This window comes from Phaenicophaeus curvirostris, chromosome 1, assembly GCF_032191515.1.
Source record: "Phaenicophaeus curvirostris isolate KB17595 chromosome 1, BPBGC_Pcur_1.0, whole genome shotgun sequence".
NCBI classification, from domain to species: Eukaryota; Metazoa; Chordata; class Aves; order Cuculiformes; family Cuculidae; genus Phaenicophaeus; species Phaenicophaeus curvirostris.
Genome location: NC_091392.1, coordinates 103,314,035 through 103,334,858, shown reverse-complemented (window position 1 = coordinate 103,334,858; position 20,824 = coordinate 103,314,035). Strand labels below are relative to the sequence as shown.

General features: G+C 40.0%; 1 protein-coding gene across 7 annotated transcripts in view; it reads right to left on the bottom strand.

The window, feature by feature from the left end:
• Positions 1-20,824, bottom strand: part of ROBO1 (roundabout guidance receptor 1) — a 618,408-nt gene that overhangs the window by 287,842 nt on the left and 309,742 nt on the right. The window contains exon 1 of one of the 7 annotated variants that reach the window (XM_069870220.1): positions 10,159-10,373. The exons of the other annotated variants lie outside the window; for them this stretch is intronic. Coding sequence (XP_069726321.1) covers positions 10,159-10,213 — 55 coding nt within the window. The 5' untranslated portion in view covers positions 10,214-10,373. Of the gene's footprint in view, positions 1-10,158; positions 10,374-20,824 lie in introns of those variants that run through there. 7 annotated transcript variants of the gene reach the window in all.

Here is a 20,824-nt window from a genome sequence, read left to right as displayed (position 1 = left end):
AAAAAAGACTAGTCACAAAGGAAAGTCTAGCTTTTTTTTCTTCTTCTTCTTCTGTAATTTAAAACCTGGGGGGGTGGGGGGAGGGTGATGAAATTAGGTAGAGATTTGGAAATAACATGTTCTAAAAGCCGACAAGCTTGTTATAGTTTTAAATGGTTGGCATCATTCTTTCTTTAAAGAAGTGATCTGTGCTTTATACTTTGTTTATAATATATTACAACTCCCTTCAACATCATGCGAGTAGGAACCAGACTGTATTAATTTTCAAACCTGAGCAGCAGCAATAGTTCAGCATTTTTGCCGTCTAAAAAAAGATCAGAACTATGTAAAACAAACTCTTGGATTTATGCATTATGCTTCTCTCTCAATTCTGGCTAAATGCCTCAGAAAAAAAAAACCAAACAAACAGCACAGTAAAATTCAAAGCCAAAAGTGTTTCAAAAAGGTATCAGACAAAAAAAAAAAAAAACACCACACAAAAAAACCACCACCATAGACAAACAAGGAGACAAAAAGTGAGAAGTTAAAACCAGTTCAGGGTTGAGGAAGCAGGGGACTGACTGCCACAGAAAAGGCACCAACAGCACCAACTCATGCAATCAATAACAAGAACATATCCTATATTGCAGAATTTGATTAGTCTTGAAACTTTCTTCACTTTTTAAGTTTAGAAGTGACATTATGAATCAACTCTTTTCTCCTGCTATTCAGCTTTTCTATGCAATTTCATGTAGTGGAAGACTGACACATAACTTGAGCTTTTGCATGACAAGGGAAAACTTGAAATCAGTAGCTACACTTTCTTTGACTTTCAGGAGCTGCAAATTCACTCAAGTTTTGGTTTTCCTCTTTATTACTGCTTAAGAAAAAAAAAGAAGATTCCTCAGTTTAAAACAAGTTTTAACAAGTATGTTAGTCTTCACACAAAGTGTTGGGTGGAGTAAAAGCCCTCAGAAACACAGAGCCAATAATGGACTTGTCACCAGCACCCTGTGATTTCATGACTGCTAGAACAAAAACAAATGCCACGTTCAGTTAATTGCAAAGAAAAGAATTCATTAACTTGATGTGGCTTTTTACTTGACCTGTGTAAGTTGAATAAAATAAAACCTCATTCTATGAGATTCATAATTATCTGTTGCAAGCCTGCAGCAATTGTGATGAAATGACCAAGTTAAATGACTAACTGTTTAATTCTAACTATTACTGGACTGTAGGTCACCATGCATTTTTAGCTGTGAGGTTGTTGCTTTCTTTCCCGGAATAGGGTAACAAGCAAACAAAATGTAACTGACTTCCTGCAAATTGATGTAAAATAAACAAATTCATATCAAAGACCAAAATATCAATCCTGAAGACACTGAGATAATCCTAGCACAGACATTAAGCCAATCTTTTTGGAATAACAACAATTAACTTCTAAATAGTGATTTTCCAAAAAAACCTCATGGTTATCAGTCAAAATGAAATGTTTTAATTATCAATAATCCTTTTAAAAGGGGTAAAAATCCAAACAAATAAAACCTGCCTGTATAAATTACATTCACTCATTGTCAAAATAGTGAAGTATTTGGTCAACCTAAATCTGACGAACTTCTTAGCTTGACTGTCCCAGAAAAGGCTGGGGGTGGGGGGAAAGATCCCCATCTGATCTGTCGTATTAGGGGATAACTGTGAGGGAGTTAAATATTCTCATTCCACATTACGGTAATGGCTACCATATAAATGTGTGGATGGGAAAGAAGCAATCATCTAGCTTTAAAAAGTTTTACTTCCTTGCTATTATTCCACGTGCACATGCACACACAGAGAAATCAATATTTTAAAGAAAGCCAAGGCAGACATTAAATAAGTGGAAAAACTGGCAATCCAGAAACAAAAAAAAATGTTGTGAGCAAGAATTTTTCAGCAAAGCAGTTTAGGGAATCTCATCCTCTAGCTGGTAAAGATAACAGCTGAATTTATTTTATAATTGGCAACAATAAACCCCAGAAGGATAATATCTTATTCTAGAAGGGCCTACCTCCCTTTTATTTTCCACCCCTATGAATTTGCTGCAGAAAAGTCAACCAATTTAAGCAATAGTCGCAGCATCATAAATGATGCCACTGTTTTTTTCTTTTTTCAGTTCTAAAAAAGTTAACACTTCCAACACATTCTCCACTGGTTTCTCCATTCCCTCCACTAAGAACTTGGAAGCAAGCAGACATGTATTCATATCAGTACTATAATCCTCCTACAGAATGACAGCCTTTAAACGTTCTGAACATTATTCCTGATATGATACCAAGCTACATTACCAGTCAGCTTAGTGACTGCCAGAATCATGCTTGAGAAAAGTTAAAATAAGTACTCTGTACGCCACTAATCTTGTTTCATTTTATATGTTTCACTATTTTGCTTTCCCTACAAGGAACACAGATTAACACTCACAAGCGGAACAGAAAATAGAAATAATTATTTTCTAAAGTTTTCTAAGAAGTGAAGTACTCCCTGGCAGCAAAATTGCATTCTGCACACCCCTTCCCACTGCAAGGCACACAGTGCTGCACACACATTTTAAGTCACAAAACGTTCCTTAGAACAATTGTTCAAAGTTAATTTCTTACTTTCTAAACTTAACATCAGCACTTAACAGATTTCTCCTTGTGTCAAAACATAGGGAATGTTTCTTCAATCTTCTGTATTCCAAAGGTAAATAGTAGCAATGGTTCCTTCTTTCTGCTTTGCATCTGGTTTTAAATTATTCCTTTTAATTTTTAAGGGCTGTATAACCTAAGCAATGAGTCTCATTAATCACTACTGAATGATTTAACCCAGCCATTCGTTCCAGATGCTCCTCAGTGCTAGAGATATGCTAATTCCTTTCAACCCTTACCTCCTGTTACAGTTGAAACCATAATTTTCCATGTTGGTGGAGACAGGATTTTACTCCATGCATGGGGCCTCCTGCCAATCACTTTTATGCCTGAGCACTGGCACAGTGCAATTGCCATGTCACAGTTTCATCAGGCATCCTTTTGTTAAACCTGTTTGTTTTATACATCCTCTCTCCTACATTCTGCTGCTATAGCATCATAGTCCAGAGCTCTACCCTGTCCAGGGCCAGATCGAAGCAAAATAATTTGTTATTACCCATATCTTGTTTTCTTTTCTCCTTGCTTCCTCAGACAACTTTCTTTTGGGTTTTTTTTTTTCCCCCCTTTATCACCTCCTACCATTAAACATTTTGACTGTGAAGTTTCTGTCAACTGCTGTACCTAGGGCATCAGCTATATTTCAAAACCAGAAGCTACGCTGACAGGATTGTTTTGCAAGTGGGAGGTGAGGGTGGAAACATTAAGAAATTGCAAATCCCAGTTCTGAACTTGCCTAACATCCAAGAGATCTCCTAGCAGAAAGTTAGAGCAAGTGCAGAGTTTAATAGCAGATGCCAAGAAGCTCTGGTAGGAAGAAAAAAAAAAAAATAAAGGGTTGTGACATTGCCAATCCAAATCCCCTGTATTTTATGACCCTTTATTATGCATTCACCAAATAAACACTAGCATAACCTACTTTTGGATTTGGGACTGCTACCCTCAGTTTGGACTTACGTGCTTGGGCTTACTTGGACAACAGGAGATATGTAAATTGAAAAGCCTGCTTTTGACTGATGTTAGTAAAATGTAGTACAAAAGCAACAAGCCAAGACAATTCTAAAAGAATACACACTCAAACACACTTTCGATAGGCTTCCTGCCCTACACAGTGCTATAGATGCACATGCAAATTCAAAGGTATACAGCTTTTTTAAGTTAATTGGCGCTTAAGGAAACGTTCACCACAATCTCAACTTTCAGATGTGCTAAGTACACACAATGATGTATAAACATTCACAACTGAAGTCAAACCATTTATGCAATTGAATTTAAACACAAGGATCAAGAGTTTCAAAAGGCACTACTGATCTTAAGTGGCTCCAAATTCAGGCTGTAGTTTTCCAACATTGCCAACTCACAATGCCCTGGATTATAAAAATCTGAGTTTTAATGTTTACTGAAAATCAAGCCATTCTTTAAAGCACGTCTATCTGGTCACTATCAAAAAAAAAAAAAATCCCCCTTTATCTACTTCTAAAGGAAAGAGAAGTTCAGCTAGTACACAGCTTTAGGCCTACATTATATCCTTGGCCATATAAGATAAGAAAGATCAGATGAGAAACTGTTAATGTCTATTATACCACTGCAGAAGGAAATAGCAAAATTAAAGTCTTCTAGATATGAATTTAGAACCATGAACTGCTTTATATGTCTAATCTTCAATGTAAAAGCAATGAAATAAGTTAAGCAATTAAATAAAGAGGCAATATACTAACAATGCAAAATAAATACCATGCCTTGGGACATGCAAATTTCAGAACATACAGAAAATGCAAGCTAAGCAAGTTTTAAACATAATACTTACATGAAACACTGTAACAATACTAAAGAAATCACAGTTCTGATTTATGTACAAGACAGTTAAAGGAGTAGAAGACAAAGGCTACAGGACTGAGTAACATCCGAAGTGTACAGACTATACAGTTCCCTCACATGGCTGTCACAAATTACATCAGATTTCATTGGTGAGAAATTGACCCTTGCTATACCCTGTGCTCAACATCTGAGAAGACAGTCTGTTCCCAAATTGGGCTTATTGAACTCTTAATTCACTATACAAGATGAAAAAAACAGTATACTAAGTTTAATATTTTAAATTAAGAACTCAGCACAAGCTTGTCATCTTTACAGATTTTTAATCTACAATAACAGGCGTTCATATGATTTTAATCGTTTGCTATATCATCATTAGACTTAAGGTAACACAACAACATATTAAGCAAATAGCTACCAACAGAAAAGGGCAGCTTGAATAATTTTGCATATCTGACTCCTCCTTTCCTCAAAGAAATTGTATGTATTTCAGACTGTAGCAGTCCAGAAAACATGCTTATCTTCTGATTTAAAAAAATTAATACTTTTTCAATAATTAAGTTCAATTAGCCATTTCAGCCTAAGCTGAGTTTATAGTAACTTACATTTAAATTAAATGTTCTGTTTATTAAACTTACAGTGATTTATCTTACAGTGATTTATCTAAATATAAACATTTAATGTAGCCCAGAAACTCCTACGCCCCTCTAATAGTGTGAAGTCCTGTGGTAGGACATCATGGAATTTACATCTACCACCGGTCAGCAAAAGCACAGGGGTACTCCCTTCTTGTTTAGATATAGAATCCAATTGTTTGTTACAGAACTTTTTTGAAAGCCAAGACAGAAAGAAGTCTTTAGCAACATATTTATTACTATGCGAAAGTATACATGCTAATACAATAATTCCATATACGTCATCATTCTGACCAAAAAGATGAATACCTAAGACGCCTTCGTAAAAAGAATGGGTTTATGCACTAGCTGTGTAGAATTTACATAAAAAAACACCCCAGATTTTAAGATAAGAACCAACTATGTTAAAAATGAGAGTGAAAATGACATGAAAAAAATGCTATTGTTATCAAAATCTATATATTGAATGTCTACATCAGAAGTTAAAATGTATGCCCAAGTTACACCATCAGAGCCTTCATTCCTCCTCCACTCCTCCTCCAGCAAGCAACATATTGACACCTCTTCACTAAAAGCTAGATGGGAAACTGCTCAAGTTCTCATTTGGATAATGGCATTGCTATTATAGTCAAACAGTGATATGAGGAACTTTATAGGTAATCCTAAAGAAGGTACGAAGAGAAGGTATAAACCAGTAAGTTATCTGCCCTTAAAAGCACCTCTAACTTCCAAGATATTTAAGAGTTGTTTTTCTTTGTAGACATACTCTCACCTTGTGGTCAAGTTTCTATTCACTAACAGGAAAATACTCTTATTTCCCCTGCTTACACCATTTATAGGGCTTAAAATACACCTTGATCACTACTTCACTATTTACTTTACAATTTTACAAAGAGGCACTCAGATGAATGAGTTAAGGAAGGTTATCGCACCAAAAGACATTATACAGCAGAATACACAAATAAAATATGTCAGGACCTCAGCATACAAAATTCCTAAGTGCCCTTTTGCTTGCTTGGAAAGGACAAGGTTCCCAACTTCCTGATGGCAAAATAACCTCTATTTACTATTGACAACAAAAAGTCTCAATTCCTAGCCATTCAAGTACACAAAACCCCCAATAAATTTGCAACAATTACTTACACATTGACAATGCAGATCTTCACTATGAAAAAGTGAACTATTTTGAAGAAGAGTCTGAAACAGCTACCACAACACCAAGCCAAGTGCCTGTTATTCACACAACGCATTTAAGGATGACAAAAAACAATAAACTGTAAAAACTGAGAAAGTGACTGGACTTGCTAGTCCCAGCATGAATTATTAAATTCATTAGACAAAGCTATACCCTAATGAAACATATTACACGTTTAGGATTGCAAAACAAAAGCCTTTCAGTTATTTAGGAAAATGAAGTGCCAAACCAAAAACAATCTAATTTGAGAGCAAGGGAATAGGTTCCCAGCTTCTTAAGTACATTGGTAGATTTCTCTGTCTTGAAAGTCTAAAGATAATATTTTCTCTCTCTACTTCTTGTGAAAACAAGATTGAGTTTGAGCCCCCACTGGAACTCTTTGCCACCACTTCAAAAGCATTTTAAAATAAAATATCATTTGGCATAGGTATTACATGATAATATTTCACATTAAACAAACCTGCTACCTAAGTATCACTTGATTCTGATAATTTTTGTAACGGTCTGTCTCTGCATATCCAGTTAGAACCTTTAGCCTGTAGATTTTGGAAAGGAGACTAAGGAGTATCCTTCACATAAATTCATGTTTTCTAACAGAATCTTACAGATCATACACTGTAATCCCCCCAAAAGTTCAGTAACCTGAACAGTACAGACGACCCCCATTAATGAAAATGGTGTTGCTTCAGGACAATGATATAGGAACTACACAACACAAACGAGAGAATATTTCACAAACACCACTAACTGCAGAGAGCAAAAACATCATTTTGAGTGTTCCTCTGTTTAAAACAGGTATCCAAATTAACTGCCAAGCTATATGGAAAAGAAGTGCCTTGCTGTAGTTGAAAGGTAACTTTGGGAACATTCCATGGACATCCTTTAAACTATTAACTATCAGAAGGCAACTCTCCCGTGAAGCAATACAAGAGACAATTTTGCCCTCCACTGGCTAGAACTATCACAGGAAACCACGCCTGCCCCACTGCTGTCAGGCCTGCCTGTTTCACAGCATGAAAAGCCCTCTTGAGCAAATGTACCAATCCCATGTGAAGTACAGTAATTAGTTTGGGATAGTATGAATGGGAAAATGGGAAGACATGTTGAGTAGGTGGGAATTAGCAATGCAATAAAATACTTACTAGAAATATACAGCTTTCTGTGAATGGATCAGAAAAATTAAGTAGTAACACATTTAGCCTTCAGAACTGCTAGAATAGTGAACACCCATGTGGAAAACCGGAACTTTGACATCCTTATTCCCAGAAAAATCATTGTATGTATTACTCTCCAGATAACTGAAAGGTTTTGTTTTCCAAACATTATGAATTTGATGCTGCTGTTTTTTGGGAGGTGGAGAGATGAAAACTCCATGAATTATGAAGGAAAGATTGCTTCAAAATGGAGGGGAAAGAGCAGAATGCAGGGAAATACTCAAGAAAATGAGAATACCAGATAAATACCCCTTAAAGCAGTTTTTATTCTTATCTTTATGCACAGAAGCCTTGAAATTACACTGGGGGAACATGGAAGGAAAGCTGCTGTATTGTAATGTTCAGAAATATTTAAATCCATCCAACATTTGTTAACCACAAGCTTAGATGAAAAAGGTACTTCACAGGATTGCACAGAGGCAACACCAGGGTAAAAAGTTAGGGGTTTCAAATTCGAAGTGGTTTACCAATTACTGTTTTAGCAAAAACTAACCCATTTACCTTTCTGTTATTAAGATCTTCCTCCTCTCTATCCCTCAATTATTTCCCACCTCTCAATAAAAGTTTCTAACATCCCAGATAGAGCATGGCTACATACACCATTGATTCAGTACTGGGCATGAGGGAAGTGAAAACCTTCAGCGGAAAAGAGAGGAAAGGATCAATCAACTTGCAAGCAGATCAGCTGTCAGTAGAACTCAAAGGATTTCAGTGTGGAAACTGCTGTAGATCACTCCTGTCCTTCCTTCCACACTGCAGCCATCTGCCCTCAGACTTCATCCTGCCAAAGGTTTTTGGCATCTCCATTGTTCTAGACACAAGACCAACTATTTGACCACACTAACTGAGGAATAAAGAAACCCCTCTTGTGAGGGAGTTGGAACAAAGTTATTCTCTGGTGTTTGTCTCTATCTTTGCGGCTAACTGTGCTTACAAAGCAAAATTTAAAACGTCCATAAAAAAATCATGGGCAGAAAAGGAAAAAAAAGCCAACAACTCAGCTGGAATCAATATTATTAAAGAGAACACCTCTACCCGGGGGGGGGAAGAAAAAAAATAAACATAAGCACAAAAAAAACCTTACATCCATCTTACTCTATTGAGTGTTTATGTGAGAAATAAATGAGAGAATAATACTAACAAAAAACCCTAACACCATCACCCACACCGCCCCCTGTTTCTTAACTTGGAGTTAAAGATACCCCAGTACACAACTGAGTTACAGAGTATACTGTCTATCAAGTCAACTTTTCCATAGTGGGGCCGACTGGTGTGAAAAAATTACTAAGCGAATTGGTGAAGACATTCTTCCCCATTCTGATTGTTCCATCCACTAGATAAAGAAGGCAAAGAAAGTTAAAGATGGCATGACTGACACAATCAAAAGTGACCAGGGCTGCTCTCTTTTAAGAAGAGAGAAATACAAACCTTACCATATTCAAAGCCACAGAAGCAAACCTAATACCTAACAGCAAAACTGTAATAGCTAGATTTATGATATAATCTCAAAACAGACATAAGTTATTGCACTTAGTGACATAATTAAGACTTAAAGCTTCAGGCAATGTACTTAAGTCTTTCAAAAACTTCATTCATTCACTCGCTGTCCAGGTGTCTCGCACTACCACAACTTTAATGGCTCAACGGGGTCCTCAACAAACTTATAAAAATCAATTAAAGCAGAAGAGTTAGCGCCCAAACTAACCTTAACTACACCACGAGGTTTTAGTTCATTTACCCGTAGCTTAATGTACGACAAAAGGGGTCGCTGAGAACGGGAAGGAATTCTGCAGGCAGGCAAATCCAACCTCCCGAGATTAAGGGGAAGGTTAGGGAGGCGGAAAACCCCGCACTCCGCGCACCTCCGCCCCCCGCGGTCCCCGGGCAGCGGGATGCGCGCTCCCCTCTTCAAGCCCCCGATCCGCCCTTTATCGCATTCCTCGACACCGGGATTTGATAGAGCGCTTACACGGAACGAAACCTGCCAGCCACAATGCCCTATTAGTGCGACCCTATCTTTAATCTACAGGCACGATAAGATGCCCCAACGCGTATAAGCCCCGCGTAAACAGCGACTAATGACCGTTAATCCCTCCCCACCTGCCCGGCCATCCCTCCCGCTTCCCATTTATCACGCCGGCGCTTCACTTCACACACGTGGGTAAACTTTAACCCTCGAGGAGAACCAAAATCACGTCCCCGGCTCCCGAGGTTCCCGCTTGGGATTAACCCCCGGGAGCGGGCAGCGCCACCGCCAAGGCGCCAGCGGTACCAGCCGCATCTCCCCCGGCGCGTTATCCCCGGGGAGCCGCAGCCCGCCCCCCACCGATCCCTCAGCGCCGGGGCTCGTTACCGCCTGCGGTTATATCAAACGAGCCTCCCGAGCCCGCTGCTGCCGGGGGGAACACCGCACACGGCGCCGCGCATCCAGCCCCCCAGCCCGGTCCTCAGCCCGGGAGCCGCTGCCTGCAGCGGGACCGCGGGCGGCGGCGGCTCCCGGGGCCACCGCGGTCCGGGAGCACTCCGGGGGCTTCGTTTCGAGGAAAAGGAAGGGATCGGGAAGGAGAGGCTGGTTAGCGAATCTACCACCCCGACCCCGCCAGGCCGGGGAAGGCGGCGGGAGCGCGGCCGCCGCTGCGCCCTCGCCCAGGTGCGGTGGTTACCTGCGGCGAGACACGCGAATCCAAAGAGGTAAAAGTGAGCAAAGTCCCCGATCATTGTCCTCGGGTAGCGCCTGCAAGCAGTCTCATGCCAGAAGAGCCGGGGGGGAGAAACGAGGAGCCCCCAGTTGTAATTCCACAGAAGCTTAAGGCAGGCGAGGATTCCCAATCCCGGCGGAGTCCGGGGGCGATTCCCTCGGGGGAGGGCGCCGTCAGCTCCGCGCCGCTCGGGCTCCCCCTCTGCCGGCCCGGGCTCTCCTAAGCGGCGCCTCCACGCATCCCAGGACCGTCCAGAGCGACGGGAGAAAACAAAAGACCCTCGCGTTCCCGCAGCCGAGGTCCTCGCTGCCTCCCCGATGGCGAGTCGCCTCTCCGAGGTTCCGGGGGTCGGCGGCCGGTGCCGGGAGCGCAGGCGGGCCGGGGCAGGGCAGCGCTCTCCGCCCCGCCGGGTCAGTGGGCGGCGGAGCGGGGCGGCGGAGCGGCGGCCCCCGCTCCCATCGCGGGCGCCCGGCGGCAGCCCCTCGCCCTGCCCGGCATCCCCGGTTCGCCCCGCTCCTCCCTTTTCCCAGCGCCGGAGGAGGGCACGAGAGGGGGGCGAAGGGAGGAAGAAAGAAAGGAAGGAAGCGGGGACGAGGGAGCGAGCAAAACTTCCTCGGGCCAACGCCCCCAGCCAGCCACCCACCCCGCCCGCTCTCGGTGCGGCGGCAGGAGGAGGAGGAGGAGGAGGAGGAGCGGCTCCTCGCCTTCCCCCGCCGCCGGGGCAGGGATGCACGAGTCAGGCGGGGCCGAACCCGCCGCGCCTCAACTTTCTGGTGTCACGTCGAGCCGCTCGTGGGTTTCCCCTCTCCACCTCCTCCTCCTATTCCTTCTCCTCCTCCTCGTCCTGCAGCCGCCGCCGCGGCAGGGCTGTCGCGGCCTCGGGACACCCTTAAAGGAGCCGCACCTACTCGGCCCGGCCCGCCCGAGCCCGCCCCGGCCCGGCCCCGTCTGAGCCCGCGGTAGCAGCGGGCGCAGGGCAAGCGCCGCTTCCCCCACGGAAAACAAGCGAGCAAACAGGAAAAACAAACAAACAAACAAAAACAAACAGCCCGACTCGGGTGTTCTTGATGCTCCCCGAATCGGGAACCCCAAGCCCCAGATGAAAAAGGGTCCCCCGCGCGCTGAGACCTCCCTCGAGGTCACGGAGGGTTTGTTTCGCTGTTTCTGGGCGATGCCGCACCGCTCACCGTCACGGGCCCACAGCACGCCTTTCCCCTCACAGTTTACCTGGCTATTTACCTTCCCTTTCCTCTGCTCTAATGATCATAGAATCATAGAATCACCAGGTTGGAAGAGACCCACCGGATCATCGAGTCCAACCATTCCTGTCAAACACTAAACCATGCCCCTCAGCACCTCATCCACCCGTCCCTTAAACACCTCCCTGGGCAGCCTGTGCCAGGGCCCAATGACCCTTTCTGTGAATTTTTTTTCCCAGTGTTCAGCCTAAACCTCCCCTGGCGGAGCTTGAGGCCATTCCCTCTTGTCCTGTCCCCTGTCACTTGGGAGAAGAGGCCAGCATCCTCCTCTCTACAACGTCCTTTCAGGTAGTTGTAGAGAGCAATGAGGTCTCCCCTCAGCCTCCTCTTCTCCAGGCTAAACAACCCCAGCTTTCTCAGCTGCTCCTCATAAGGCCTGTTCTCCAGCCCCCTCACCAGCTTCTTTGCTCTTCTCTGGACTCGCTCCAGAGCCTCAACATCCTTCTTGTGGTGAGGGGCCCAGAACTGAACACAGTATTCGAGGAGTGGTCTCACCAGTGCTGAGTACAGAGGGAGAAGTGGCACTGTGAGCAGTTACAGTGTTGTCTGGCATTCCTGGTGGAGCAAGGAGACTGCGTTTTGCTGGGTCATTTCTAGTGCTGTGGCCTGGCTCTGCTCCCAGGCATGGACCTCTGGCACAAGCATCCTCAAATCCGCACTCTGTCCTTGCACCCATTTTCGGTATCACTGCGGCTGGGTGCAAGGACAGATGCTACGCAGAGGTACGTGACCAGCTTGAGCAGCCAACTGCACATCGTGTTAGCTTTTATCTCATGCCACGACGGCAAGAGGCTTAATATTATAGGTGAAAAGAGAAGGTGGACTTGGAAGAAAGACTGCTGCCCGCTAAGTCAAACATAGAGCAGAACTAACATTTCACAGCAAGGCAACAGCTATTCCTAGGTTTGATTCATTAAATTATGAGGATTGGATGATACGTAAAAAGAAATTTCAATTCCAAGAAGCATGCTGAGTATATTAACACCATTGCAAACCAGCATTTTCTTGAAGTGATATAATAAAACTCCAGATAAAACCTTCCCTTACTTCCTGTCATAGAATTTATACGTGCCCCACGGTCTTGTCAGCCGAACAGGTTTGGATGCTCTCAACCACCATCAATCCAACAGCACTCAGGCTGGCATGCCCCTGTGTTTGTCCCTCAGAGTGGTGTAGAGCAAACTCAGACTGATAGTCCAACAACAGAAAGCCCTGTGCTTTGCACTGAAAATGAAGCTTCTGGTTTGTAAGTTGTTTGTGTATATATATATATATATATACACACATATATGTATATGCTAGCAGTAGCCAAACTGACAAGATTCTCCACTAAAACTGATAAGAATAGACCAAGCATTAGATGACTCAAAAGTTAGAAAAAATAATATAGTATATTAACACCAATCACACATTACTTTTCAGAGAGAAAAAGGAATTGCTGTCCTACTTCAGATGCATTTAGAAAACAATCATAACTATGGAATCATTAACACTAAATACTGTTGGATATGACCAGATTTCTGTAAACTGTAGGTAGCTAACAATTTCTCTTTCTGTTCAGTGACCTCATGCCATTGTTCTGCACTTTATGGAAGAAACTAGTGCCTCCAAAATTAAAACACACAACAAGAACAGCAAAGAACTAGACAGGCCTTGAACCCAAGCAAGAAGTTTGAGAATTCAATATATTAGGTTTGGTGTTGGGTTTTTTGTTTGTTTTTTGTTTGTTTGTTTGTTTGTTTTAATTAAATAAATGAGACTCACATGCAGGGCTGAAAATGAGACTCAAGAGTTCATTTATTTAACCTCTCTGTTCTAAGATAGAATCAAGTATAAGTAGACTACCACTAGCAAGTATTTTTTTTAATCTGACTGCTATACACTTGTAGTGACTGCAATTTTATATTCTCTTTAGGTAAGCTGTTCTAGTTACTATATAGTCAGGTGTTTGGCTTTTTTTTTTTTTTTGAAGTCTAGACTAAATAGTCTCCAGAAAAGAAAAAAACATCACCACCACAGAGAACATTTTGAAGGCATACTTTTTATTCCTTCTGTAGTATTAATACTTGACACATTCACTTGCATTGTACCAAATTACCTGTTTTAGTTGATTGCTTCTGTTAAAAAAGCAAATCTACGAAAAAATTGCTCTATAGGGTATAAATAGGTTTACATATTCTGTGAATATGTAATATTCATACATATTATTTATATGTGTTTATTCATTTGTAAATTGTCATTTTTATGTATCACTGTTTTTACATGAAGTTGTGAATATTCGCTAGTTGCAAAAACATCATTTTAATGCATTTCTATGGCATATGTATTATCTAGCAACATTTATATATTTATTTTGTAATGGGCAACAGGTATATATGAGGTGGTGAAGGTAAATAAAGCATTTAGCTAGTTCCCAGAGTGTTTTCTCTATTCAAGATAAATCCATTTCCTCTACATTAGTTACATAATAGGTTTCTAGATTCATGCAGTTTTGTATTAGGTCATTCAGAAAAAGGACTAGTAAAATGTTGTGCTGTATTGGAGTCTTATACATGTTGGATGTTAATTTTCCAATTTCATGTTTCAGATACAGAGATATTCTAAATACAGTGGTGGACAAAAAGTCTGAAGCTTGCATGACCGTACCATATGATCGTGAGTAAAATAGTTTAAAGGTTTTGTGGCACAGATACTCCATCTTTAACAGGCATCTAAGACTGTTTCTGTCACTATAAAGAAATCTTTACCCTTTGAGAAGTACAGATTCATTCTACTTAAGGCATCTATAGTGAAAGTACACTAAAATGTCAGATTCATTCAATTTTTACTGGCTCAGTTACTTCATAACATAATGTTTAGCTGTCAATGTTTTCTTACTTGAGAAAAGATACTGAGCGGATGTATACTGCTCTAATTATCTTTTTTAAAAATTCATTTAGATTGTAATAATGTATAACAGCTGCACGGCTGAGTGAATCTCTTCAAATTGTAAGCCTACAGAAATTCATCAGAATATCTTATAAGTAATTGGCATCATCTTTAATTCTGCAGATGTTCTTACAAAATGTGTGGTTTTCAGGCATCCTTATTGTCCTTGATACTGAGACATATCTACATATATATGAGATACACACACATATATATGTCCGAAAATATTTCTAGGAAAAGAAATATGGCTTTAACCTCTTCAGATCTGAGAACACTACTTCTATGTGTATTAAAATGCAGATGTTCTTGCTGTGTTAATTCTGGAATATGTGAAATGTGAACACCTGAAGAATAATGAGATAAGATATAATAATTTTGGTGGCATCTGAAAAGGAGAAGGCAAAAATGTCACAAAATTATATTCCATTTTGACCAAGAAACAGAAAAAAAAAGCCTACTTCCACTGACTTAAAGTCATGTTTTTAAGTTAATTTTAAAACTACAGAAAATACTGTAAAGTATACATTTGACTGTACAGTAACCTACAGTACTGCATTCATCAAAGTGAAATATTAGGTCTAATTCTCAGCAGTTATCTTTCTATTTAAATTTCATGCAGTACTGAACACACAGCAGCTGAAGGACTGAATTTTTCATCTGGTATTTATCTTCTTCCAAATCTCCCTTGCCTTCCTTGCCATTTTTAAGACTTACCAAACATGTAATTTCTGAGAGAACAAGAATACTTCTAGACATGAAATTACACATGCAGCCTGTGTTTGAGGCATAGAACTCTTGTGAGAAGAAAAAGAAAAGGTTCTACAGAACTGATACTTATGATTCAGCAGATGGCACTCTTCCCTCAAAGTGACTGAAATCAGTGCAACCTCTGATACAAGGACAATGTGCTTTTAGGGATTATTTATTTCACATTATCTATAACAGCCTAATTTCTGTAGGTCCTAAAGATCCCAGGGTACTTCTGTCTAAAGGCAGAGGTATGCATATATCTTGGCTGTGCTGCAGGGGCAACTGCACACTCTCTCCACAAACCTTTTTGAACTTCAAATGACTCTTACCTTCCTGATCATAAAACCACTGTGCAGCCTTCCGGTTATCTCTGGAAACTGGCTGCCAGAAATACCTCTGTGCATGCATATGCATATTGTACATGATCACACATGGACATGTCTGCCTATGTACATGGAGTTTATCATTCTTGAGTGTCCTGAGGCTGGCAGTGAGAATGACTAAATCAGTAGCATTTTTCTATACGCTACAATTAAGTTTCAATTAATCCCAGAGAACTAATCAGGTAAAAGTTACCTGTTACTGCTACCAGTTAGACTATTATGAAGATGTCTGCACAGTTTATTCAAACTAGAATGATTTTCACAGATTTTTGTCAGGATTTGCATAACATCCGTCCTTACTTCCATATGATCAACCATATAGATTCAGAAACAGCCAGTGCATTTGCATATGCACTCGTAGTAACTCATGTGATTCCATGTGTCCTATCCTTTCTGTTTTGTTTCAAATTACTACATCACATTATTTTACCCTTGAAATGTAATACTCATTTTAAAAAGGCCAACACCTAAAAAGTCCCCTGTATTCCTGCCATTGTTCAATCAGATATAACTAAGCTTAAAAAACCTGTTTATTATCAAACCATTTAGGACACCACAAAAGTGATCAGTTGTATTATTTAGTAAAATGTCTTAAAAAACTTGTAAAAATATTTTTTTCTAAATGTAAGCATTAGTAAGCTGAAATGAAATGGAAAAAATACAAGTGATTATACATCTCTCTTTGTATATTTGTCTGTAAGTGTATTAGGAACCTAACCCATATTAGGAATCCTAACTGAAGTCAATAAACATACACGACAACAGAACAGTATATAATTTCAGGGGTTTTTTTCTGCAGGTTTCAGGAGTAAAAAATTGTATTTTTTATGTTAAAGCTAAACAGTTAGTGTAGTTGTTAGAAGAAGGAGCACTGTAAAGTATAGCTAAATGTAAAAAGTGCATAGATAGCAAAAGCTTGAAAACCTACATTTGCCATGTAATTAATTCAGATAATTATTATAAGTACACAAAAGTGTTTTTATTTCCATGCTGATTTAAGTCAATTTCTGTTCTTTTTTGACCTTACTGGTTACTGGTTAAAAATGCCATTTAAAGAAAATATTTTCTTGGATTTGATTGTTAGGGCCTTAACACAGTATTGCTTTTATTTACATTAATTTGGGAATGTAACTCTCATTTCTTTGATGTTACTCTTAATTACACCGCTGGTGTATTCAGACTTCCAGTGTCTTTCACTACGTATAACATTTAGAATAGTAGTCATAGTCATTGCAGAGTAAGGAATGCTAGCAATAAAATATAAGATTTTATTGCTATGTTGAGTTTGTAGATAGAGACCCTAAAAAAGCTCAAGACTCATTATGCTAGGTGTATAAAAAGAACATGACAAAAGATGCTTTCTTCAAAGGATTCATAAAACATCGTTATCAAAATAAAGGACTACAAGAAAGTTCACCACTGGCATAAACACGCAAAATTCCATTGATGTTTATCCTTTAATAATCCTTTATACTAGGGGTGAATGTGGCTTTTCATTTCTGTTTGAAAGATGCTATAGCACATCCCCGCTGGAAAAAAAAAATACTGAAGCTATATTCCTTCTGTTCTCCCAGAAAAAATGCTAAGGGCATATATTTTCTATTCAGTCTACTCAGCAGACTAGCTCAAATGCTTTTAAAAAATTATTATAGGAAATATTGTGTACAACTTCTGCTCTGTGGCTTTGTTCTTGTTAATGACAAAATGCTAATCTGCTTAATATGTAATTTATATACAAACAACACAGTATTTATTACAAAACCAGCATTATCTCTGATATTATTAAACAAAGAGAGACCTGTCCCTGAAATCTCAGTATTTGGTTTAAATGTTTAACAAACAAGCCATTCAGTAGAGTATAGGAAGAGCATGAGGGTGTCACCTAGTGGATTGTTCAGACTGAACTGGGAGAAAGCTAACAAGCAAAAACATCCAAATGACATTGAATGAACTAACAAAATAAAAGAGAAAGGATTCTTTTTTTCTCTTATTTAATTACTCCAGGAATTGCAAAGGCTTCAACAGAGCTTTATTGTTCTGCAATATCTGCCTTTGGGTTTCCATTCATGTCACAGAAACTATTGGCACTGAAAAGGGCCGTAAGAATGATGCATCCAAAATTTTGAGAAGAAAATTACCTATGTTCCTGGCTCAGAGGAAGGGTTTAATATTACCACAGACGACCATTTTAAATGAGTTGCACGAAACTTTTGTGTAAGATTACAAATAATTGAAAGAAATTATATACAGTGCCTGTAGGTTCCATCAATTATATTTTAAAAGAAGGAACTATTCCATGATTTTCAACAGGCCATCAAAAAAAGAGGTTTTTTACATGTATTAGTTTGAAATTGCTGTATGCATTTGTAATTCATGAATAGTTAAGGTTAACCTTAGCAATCTGAAGATGAAAAGGATTACATAAACTATCCATCTTATTTCTTTGATTGAATTACTGCACATATTTAAAGCAGACGCCACTTAAGAACTGAATACCTGCAGTGAATTAACTCAGTCAAATGCAAAGCAGATACCCAAGCCAGCTCACCCAGTGCCATTTCAATTGCATGTTGAAATTTAAAATAACCAGCATACAATTTATAATTTCATGATGAAAGCCTATCTGATCCCATTTATTTAACCTCTTTTAATTAAAAAAAAATGCTTACTATAGTTTTAATATTATATTCTGCCCTTGAGTGTAGGAAGGGAAAAAAGTAAGGATGGAACTACAAATGATAGAGACATCCTGTTTTAGTGCCTAGAGCATGAATTTTATTACACCCCCTGAAATATTTCAGCGCGTGCTGTGTGACTGGCATGGTAAGAGGAGAAAGTCTTTGGCCCATGACAGTATGCTTATTTGCTGGTGTCAGAAATACATACTACCTGTCAGCAGACACAGTATGCTACTGGAAGAAGCAGCAAAAATCTTACCCTAGCAGTATGCTTTGCTGGCCTTGCTGTTGGTACCTTGATTTAAGTAGTAATATGGCTGTTCTGAGAAACAAGTGGAACTGCCTTCCTCTGTGTGTAAGGGCTAGCCAATCCTTGGCCTTTTTTGCACATACAGAATTCATACAGACAATCTAAAATTCCCTGCAAAATACCTGGGGTGAAAAGGTATAAAGACCCCAACAATCCTTATCCATACTAAAAACTCGGAAAGCCACACTTCAAGAGAACTGTGAAAATGTGTATTACTTAGTTTAATCAGCAAATCAAAATTTTGTGTAAATGTATTCCAAGTGTTTGAGTAAAATCCACTTTGAGGGGAAAAAAAAAGAAAAAAGATGAGTTAAATTCCTCACCCACAAAACAGAGAACAGAGTTCTGTTGATTAGAAGCACCTTGTTCTGCTATATATTAAATGGTATTTTTGGCCCTTAGAAGCACTTCTCTTCTCTTTGGGACATGGATTTATTTGGGGGTTTTCTTTTTACTTTGTTTTTATCTTTTCCCCCTGCTCAAAACTGTTGGTCTAGGTCCTAATGGATTCTGATGAGAAATGCCCACGTGATTTATATAGTGAAGTTTGGTAGCAGATACAGATAAAAGTACAAAATCTGCAGGGCAAGTAAGGATTGATGCTGAGGGAGAGGATACTGTCAATGAATCCTGTATATCCATTCATGCAGCAGGCTATTTTACTTTAAAGTCGTTCCTTCCAGCTTTGCGCAGGAAACAGCACTACTGGGATCCAGTACTGCATACACCTCTTTCCTCACACAAGGTCATGCTGCCTTTAGAATAAAAAAAGAAAAGAAAGCAAAACAAAACAAAAAAACACCTCACCTCCCTCCTCCCCCACAAAGCCAAACCAAAAAAAAACAAACTAGAGGGAAGGCCTTGGTCCCCAGCCCATATTTTATTAAAAAGAAGACTGATCTTGCATGTGTTCTCCTTAAAACCTCCCGAAGGACAAATCTGTCAGGGTATGTCTCCATAGTAAGGAGCATCCAGTAACACAACTATTCCTCCCACTCTCTGAGATGGCCTGACATGAGACAGCTCCAATCCAGAAGCTGAGTAAATATGCTATAACAGTGCCAAGCCTGAGCTAACACAGGTTGTGTCTCAACAGGCCTTATTAGCTCAGGCTCTTTCTGTAATAATGTGGCTATATGGCTGCTGCACTACAGCTGGCTCTGTGCGCCTGGCTTGCCGTGTGTGAGGAGCAGGCACTTAAGTATCTGCTCCTGACTGTGTAGACATGCCGTCAGTGTGTTCCTCCTCTTCTTCCTGGAGATTTTGTCATCTAATTTAAAGCCAGCAGCTGCTCCTCTCAAAAAACTGTACTGGCATAGAAGAAGAACATTTAAAAAACAGTCTGTTTTTGAAAGATTGTGGAGTGCTGACTGCTTCTAGAAGGTCAGAGGCTCACTTCTGTTACACCCTAATGGCATTTTCCCATGCAGAAAGCACAGCTTTAAGCAAGGATCACATAAGCATACAACTTCCAGTTTTCTCACCTATCACCTCTTAACAGGGAAGATGCAAGAGGAAATCACACACTGAGCACTGGAGAAGGCCTAGAAATGCAGCAATATTCTTTCAAATAAAAAGTGAAAAAAATCATCCTTCTTTTTTATGTAAATAGACGAGTCTTTTATTTTCCTAGTTGTTACTAAGTAGACACAACTTATCTCTCTTACCCTCAACTATACTCCTGGACAAACGTCCTGCTTCTAGCTGGAGGACACAGTCAGTGCTACACGGACTCACAGCCAACCTCAAAGAATGCAACAAGAACAGGAAAACTGCTTTTTAAGTGTTAATGCTGGAAGGAGACAGCAGCAGCATGTTAGTTCAGATAGTAATGTAGGACTAAATACATTCTCAGACCAAAGGAAGTCTCAGGCAAAGTTCTTACAGATCACAATAGGGGAGGATTCTACCTGAGGTCCACCCCTTCCACATATGATCCCTATAATTTGTAATTCTTAGGTGAGTAAGTAGAAGAGCAGCAGCTAAAACCCTGATTTTAAGCCTACACCTAAACGCACACATGCAGAGAAGTATTTCCAATCTTTTTGCATTATTTCTTTAATAAATTATTTTGGGGTTTAGCTTTAACTGACATTTTAAAATGTTGCTTGCTTCCTCATGATGGGGCTGGGAAACTGTCACTTTTGTGTATTCAAAATTGATAGTCTCACATAGAGATAACAACCTCAGGCCAGGAGAAATTGCCTCGATGTAGAGAGGGTTTGCAATATTGAAACTTTGCATACCGTCATGAAAATGTGGCACTATAAAGGCACCTCTTCCTAACTGGTAGGGAAAACTATTCACTTGAGTAGAAGTTGG